General features: G+C 43.4%; 1 protein-coding gene across 1 annotated transcript in view; it reads left to right on the top strand.

Moving 5' to 3' along the window:
* Positions 1–2805, top strand: part of LOC111966867 (solute carrier family 25 member 33) — a 15865-nt gene extending 13060 nt beyond the window's left edge. The window contains 3 exon segments of the mRNA XM_023991827.3: positions 440–506; positions 1524–1804; positions 2140–2805. Coding sequence (XP_023847595.1) covers positions 440–506; positions 1524–1804; positions 2140–2342 — 551 coding nt within the window. The 3' untranslated portion in view covers positions 2343–2805.
* Positions 2806–7626: the final 4821 nt, after the last annotated feature.

Genomic DNA, 7626 nt, shown 5'->3' with positions numbered 1-7626 from the left:
TAAACCGTGTAGGTTCTATGCCTGCTGGGTAAACCGTGTAGGTTCTATGCCTGCTGGGTAAACCGTGTAGGTTCTATGCCTGCTGGGTAAACCGTCTAGGTTCTATGCCTGCTGGGTAAACCGTCTAGGTTCTATGCCTGCTGGGTAAACAAGAGTAAAGTTTTTGTTGCGCCCAAATGTGATGACATTTTTTTGGCATTTTGTCCACCAAAATGTGTGTGTGTATATATAATCCACGTATTTATTATATAACTCTATAACTGTAATGTGTTGTATAATGATTGAATTTCTGCTCTGTCAGGAATCCTGGAGGATTTGCCCTCCCTGACCTGTTCTTTCCCTGAACTCCCATCCAGAGATATATAAAATGAACTCTGTCCCTTTCTCTTGCTCCATCCAGTGATATGACACAACTCTCTGTTTCTACTTCCTGTTTCAGCCTTTGTTACTAACTCCCTCATGAACCCCGTCTGGATGGTTAAGACCAGGATGCAGCTGGAGAGGAAGTATGTACATTTATATTATGCTACACTTCTTACTTCCTATTTCATTTACTTTTATTAAGTCTCTTTAAAAGCTTTTTAAAGTCTTTAAATGCAGACATATTTTAGATGCTAGTTTTGTACTAATGGTGTCAGAACATTCATTAAAGGGTTACTGTAGGTAGTGTGTAATTACAGTTCTGTCACCAGTCACCACCACCATTTGAATGTGATCTTTGACGGGCCCCCCATCTTGGCTGCTGTCCTGTCCTTGAGTTACGCAGTTTGCGTTTTGTAATGTGACCAGACGGATCCATAAATACCCTAGCTGCTGACGTATTAGGCTGCGTTGGAGGGAGAGGCTATATTTACACAGAAGCTGTATCCCAAATGGCGCCCTATATAGGGGCACTACTTTTGACCAGAAACATGTTCCACAGTAGTGACCCTATGTAGGAAATGAGGTGGCGTTTGGAACGCAGGGAGCAATAGAACCATGTGAGTTCACCGTTACAGGGAACAAGCATGTCTGGTGACCTATTTACCCTGCAGACTTGTTCATATAGGTAGTCATTCAAACTATAGTTAACTAGTGGGGAGGGGGGGGGGTAATATGGTAGATAAAAAATAGGAATATATATTTCAATAGTATCATGCTAAATGCACATTTCATGTTTATTTTTTTATTATTTTTTATTTTAAGTAACTGGACATTACAATACAGGATGTCTCTTGATTATTTGTCACAAGACTGGAGTGTGATGTGTGACACTTGATCTGCTTGAGGTTGTGTTTGCTGGCTGTTGTGCCCCTGACACCTCTGTTCCTGGTCATCTGCATTAGGGCACACATTAACAAAATATAGCAAAACCTCTCTTATAGAACAAGTTCAGATAGTAGGTTACCACCCACAAAATGACGTTCCTGCAGGAAAAAATGTTTTGGATCCAGATCCTCTTCTCTAAATCTTCTGCCAAAAAACACTTTGTGCCACCTGCTGATGTCGGGTTTTAGATCAATACTGACTGTCTTTTCCTCCAGGGTACGAGGGGAGAAGAAGACCAACGCGCTGCAGTGTGCCCGTTACGTTTACAAGACCGAGGGCATGAGAGGTTTYTACCGGGGCCTGACGGCGTCCTACGCCGGCATCTCCGAGACCATGATCTGTTTCCTGATCTACGAGACGCTGAAAAAACGGCTGAACGAAGCGCGCTTCGCTTCGCCGAACAGCGAAACTGAAAAAGGGGCGTTGGATTTCCTCGGCCTGATGATGGCGGCTGCCTTCGCTAAGGGTTGTGCTTCCTGCATAGCCTACCCGCACGGTAAGCGTGGGGAGTCATGGGTATGAGACAAATAAATGCTACGGTATTAACTTGTCATACCTCAAACTACAACAACACACGTTGACGTAAGAGGCAAAACAACAGCTTTTTAAATGACGATGGCCCAATCTACAACTGTCTACTGTACAGTAGCACAGCATACACCCATGACTCAAATGTTAACTTGAGTGAGACGCCTTTAGTAAAACTCAACACATTTCCTTTCCGTCTTTTAGTCAAAATACTCTAAACTGCGTTCGAAATCACCTTTTAATTCTAATTTGTCTTAATTTCTCCCCTTCTCTCTCTCTCTCTGCGTTTCTTCCATTCGTCAGAGGTGATTCGGACAAGGCTGCGAGAAGAGGGCAGCAAATATCAGTACTTTTTCCAGACGGCACGGTTGGTTGCAGTGGAGGAGGGCTATGCTGCTTTTTACAGAGGACTCATTCCTCAGCTTATCAGACAGATCCCCAACACAGCCATCGTCCTCTCCACCTACGAACTCATTGTCCACCTGATGGGAGACTCCTCGCAGTGATCGACACCCAACAACAACAATGACGACAACAACATGGTAGCTAAGGAAAAGACCAGTTTTGGTCGGCCCGTCCTAGATGGAAGGGCAACACAATGTAGTTATATCCCAAGGCACGTTGGGCAAGAAAGAGACAATTGTGAAATTGCAGAAGAAACTAAATTTCTGTTTTGTTGGAAAGACTGGTGTAGAGACTGTTGGTTTCTCTTGAAGGAATTTGAAGGCAGGTTTTACTGTTATCCAATGAACTGTAACTGATTTTTAGGATACATCCTAAATAGCAAACTATCCCCTATTTAGTGCACTACTTTTGACCTGGGTCCATAGGGCTCTAGTCAAATGTAGTGCACTCTATAAGGGGCCATTTTGGACTCTTGACACACTTTGTTTGTTTGTTTTAATTGATGCATGTTATTTAGAAGTTGTTCAGAAGAATTTAAGCTCTCAAGAATTGTGGTACTACTGACAGGACAACTCTAGCCTGAGTCCCACATCTGTGTTGTATCGCCAACTCCATTGCTGTCATGAGTTGAGTTGGCAAGACGGCACAAACGTATCTGGGATTCAGGCTAGGACCATATGAGAATAACTAGTTGTTGTTATACAAGATAAAGAGGTCATCTGAATAGAATAGGACTGTTTTAAATTGGAACTAAATTATTTTGTATATTTTGTTATTATATTGTCTGACTTTCTCTCTGATGCTTATCAATGTTGAATGTCCAAAGATCCGTCAAGGTCTTGGGCTACAGGTTATTTCATTTGACGCTAATTAAGGAAGATCAACGCTTAGCTAGAATTGTTCCTTGTGAACCACCACACACCATCCATCATGATAGTTCCTGCTTATTCATTTACTACCATAGTGATTTTTGAAGTATTATTTTAATTAATTATTTTCCATCACAAATACAGGTTAATTTATATATTGTGTTAAAGAACATAATCGCCTTTTCTTTTTTTTCTTTTTTTTACAATATAATGACAACGTGAAAGCTTATTTGACCAGGGGCCCAATAAAAGTCTGCTCGAGCGTTCGGTTCATTGTTTTTTGAAGGGTGTAAAACTACAGTCATCTGGTTGAGAAAGATGGACTGGACGAGTGGTGTTCAGATTTCACTTGGTGGTCTATAGTAAAAAAGGTGCTGAAAATGTCACCTGGGTTTCATCACAGCTTCACAACTTAAATAAATACTTTTCACTTTTGATTGAACCACTATGCCTTCATTGAGAGTATTACATGACTGTACTTTGAAAGGTAAATATTAGTGATTGTCTATTAATCTTTATCCAATGCCATTTCTGATTACCATAACATGTTGTGTAAACTGTTTGGAGAGGATTCTGTGGACACTAAAATACTGTGGCTTGCAAAGTCTACCCCTGCTAAAATAATTAACAAGTAAAATACAGTTAGTGGATTTGGAATGCAATCCCATGGGTTTGTATCCAAAGTCTAACATTTAATTGTGATTGTGATTATATACATTGTATGAATGAAGGTATCAGTACTTATCACTGTTCATACAGTGTGTCGGTAATCACTGTTTATACGGTAATCACTGTTCATAACAGTGTGTCGGTAATCGACTGTTCATTACAGTGGTTAGTAATCACTGTTTATACGGTAATCACTGTCTACGTGTTGTAACACTGTTCGAACAGTGGTGTCAGTAATCACTGTCATAACGGTTTGTCGGTAATCACTGTTCATACAGTGTGTCAGTAATCACTGTCTACAGTGTGTCGGTAATTGTTCATATAGTGTGTCTGTAATCACTGTTCATATAGTGTGTCGGTAATCACTGTTCATATCGTGTGTCTGTAATCACTGTTATACAGTGTGTGTAATCACTGTTCATACAGTGTGTCGGTAATCCTGTTCATACGGTGTGTCGGTAATCACTGTTCATACAGTGTGTCGGTAATCACTGTCATACGTGTGTCTGTAATCACTGTCTACAGTGTGTCAGTAATCACTGTTCATATAGTTGGGTTGTAATCACTGTTCATACAGTGGTGGTAGTATAGCACTGTTATACAGTGGGTAATCACTGTTCATACGGTGTGTCGGTAATCACTGTTCATACAGTGTATCGGTATACTGTTCATACGTGTGTCGGTAATCATGTTCATACGGTGTGTCGGTAATCAGCCATAACTGTTCATACAGTGTGTCGGTAATCACTGTTCATACAGTGTGTCGGTAATACTGTTCGTACAGTGTCTGTAATCACTGTTCTACAGTGTGTCTGGTAATCACTGTTCATACAGTGTGCGGTAATCATGTTTTCGTAACGTGGTGTCCGGTAACACTGTTCGTACAGTGTGTCGGTAATCACTGTTCGTACAGTGTGTCGGTAATCACTGTTCGTACAGTGTGTGGTATCACTGTTCGTACAGTGGGTGTGTAATCCTGTTCGTAGGCAGTGTGTCGGTAATCACTGTTTGTACAGTGTGTCGGTAATCACTGTTCGTACAGTGTGTCGGTATCACTGTTCGTACAGTGTGTCCGTTAAATCACTGTTCGTACAGTGTGTGTAAGTGTCTGTGTATGATCACTGTTCGACAGTGTGTCGGTAATCATGTCAGACAGTGTTCGGTAAATCATGTTCGTAAGTTCTATCAACTGTTCGTACAGTGCTCGTATCACTGTTCGTACAGTGTCTATCACTGGGTTCATACGTGTGTCGGTATCATGTTATACAGTGTGTCGGTACACTGTTCGTAAAGTGGGTCGTAATCACTGTTCTACAGTGTGTGTATCAGTGTTGTGTCGGTATTGTTCGTTACGGTCTGTCGTAATCTGTGTCGTCGACGGTGTGTCGGTAATCACTGTTCGTACGGTGGGTTGTCTGTAATCACTGTTCGTACGGTGTGTCGGTAATCACTGTTCGTACGGTGAATGAATGAAACTTGTTTCATGTCAAAATGCCAATTTTTGCACCCATCCCTTATGGAATGAATTGACACAAACAAAACTTACAATTCACTGAGGTAATTCAGTGATAATTTTCTTCTGGTGTTTCTCTGCAGGGCGCATCGCATAAAGAGTGAAACAATTCGATACATAATAGTGAATAAGGTTATCAAAACGAATTATATCAAGAGAAAGCAGTAAAAGAATATCAATCTGGCAAAAATGCATGGCGGTGACCCGTTCCTGTAGGGTTATGCTACAACATCGCAGAGTACGACCTGCCTCACGCAGGAAGCGGCGCAGGTCCTAATCCAGGCACTTGTCATCTCCGTCTGGATTACTGCAACTCGCTGTTGGCTGGGTCCCTGCTGTGCATTAAACCCCTACAACTCATCCGAATGCCGCAGCCGTTGGTGTTCAACTTCCCAAGTTCTCACGTCACCGTCCTCCGCTCTCTCACTGGCTTCCGTTGAAGCTCGCATCCGCAAAGACCATGGTGTCTTGCCTACGGCGCTGTGAGGGGAACGGGCACTCCGTACCTTCAGGCTCTGATCAGGCCTACACCCAAACAGGGCACTTGGCGTTCATCACCTCTGGCTGTCGCCTCCCTACCTCTGAGGAAGTACAGTTCCCGCTCAGCCAGTCAAAACTGTTCGCTGCTCTGGACCCCAATGGTGGAACAAACTCCCTCACGAGCCAGGTCAGCGGAGTCAATCACCACCTTCCGGAGACACCTGAAACCCACCTCTTTAAGGATACTTAGGATAGGATAAAGTAATCCTTCTAACCCCCGTTAAAGAGTTAGATGCACTATTGTAAAGTGGTTGTTCCACTGGATATCATAAGGTGAATGCACCAATTTGTAAGTCGCTCTGGTAAGAGCGTCTGCTAAATGACTTAATGTAAATGTAAAATAGAAACGTCCTCTACTGTCAACCTTGTTTATTTTTCAGCACTTAACGTGTGTAAATATTTGTATCAACAACAGACACAAACTGAATAAGTTCACAGACATGTGACTAACAGAAATTGAATAATGTGTTCCTGAACAAAGGGGGGGGGGTCAAAATCAAAAGTAACAGTCAGTATCTGGTGTGGCCACAGCTGCATTAATTATGCAGTGCATTGCTCCTCATGGACTGCACAAATTTGCCAGTTCTTGCTGTGAGATAGTACCCCACTTTCCACCACGGCACTGCATAATCCCGACATTTCTGGGGGAATGGCCAACTCACCCTCGATCCAACTGGTCCAGACGTGCTCAATGGGATTCAGATCCGGTTTTTGCTGACATTACTGTCTTGCAGGAAATCACGCACAGAAAGAGCAGTACGGCTGGTGGCATTGTCATGCTGGGGGTCATGTCAGGATGAGCCTGCAGGAAGGGTATCACGAGGGTGGAGGATGTTTTCCCTGTAACGCACAGCATTGAGATTGCTGCAAATGACAACACGCTCAGTCCGATGATCTGGTGACACCCCCCAGACATGATGGACCCTCCAAATCCATCCCGCTCCAGAGTACAGGCCTCGGTGTAACGCTCATTTCTTCGACGATAAATGTGAATCCGACCATCACGGCTCACAGGCCTACAAGCTCTCAGTTCAGCCTAACTCAGCCTTTGCGGACAGTCTGAGCACGTATGGAGGGATTGTGCGTTCCTGGTGTAACTCCGGCAGTTGTTGCCATCCTGTACCTGTCCACAGTGTGATGTTCGGTGTACTGATCCTGTGCAGGTTGTTACACGTGGTCTGCCACTGCAGGACGATCAGCTGTCCGTCCTGTCTCCCTGTAGCGCTGTCTTAGACGTCTCACGGTACTGACATTGCAATTTATTGCCCTGCCACATCTGCATCTACATGCCTCTTGCAGCATGCTAAGCCACGTTCACACAGATGAGCAGGGACCCTGGGCCTCTTCTTTTGGTGTTTTTCAGATTCAGCAGAAAGGCTTCTTGGTTCCTCTAGTTTTCATAACTGTGACTAATTGCTACCGTCTGTGAGCTGTTAGTGTCTTAACGACCGTTCCCAGGTGCATGTTCATTAATTTTTTATGGTTCATTGAACAAGCATAGGAAACAGTGTTAAACCTTTACAATGAAGATCTGTGAAGTTTTATTTTATTTTTACGAATTATCTTTGAAAGACAGGTCCTGAAAAAGGACATTTATTTTTTTGCCGGGTTTACATACGTACTCCTTGCAAAAGGTGGAGGTAGCGGTCCTGCTGCTGGGTTGTTGCCCTCCTACGGCTTCTCACACGTCTCCTGATGTATGGCCTGTCTCCTGGTAGGCCTCCATGCTCTGGACACTACGCTGACAGACACAGCAAACCTTTTTTGCCAAAGTCGATTGATGGCTGCATCCTG

Source organism: Salvelinus sp. IW2-2015, linkage group LG7 (assembly GCF_002910315.2).
Source record: "Salvelinus sp. IW2-2015 linkage group LG7, ASM291031v2, whole genome shotgun sequence".
Classification (NCBI taxonomy): domain Eukaryota; kingdom Metazoa; phylum Chordata; class Actinopteri; order Salmoniformes; family Salmonidae; genus Salvelinus; species Salvelinus sp. IW2-2015.
This window is presented reverse-complemented; position numbering and strand designations above follow the sequence as displayed.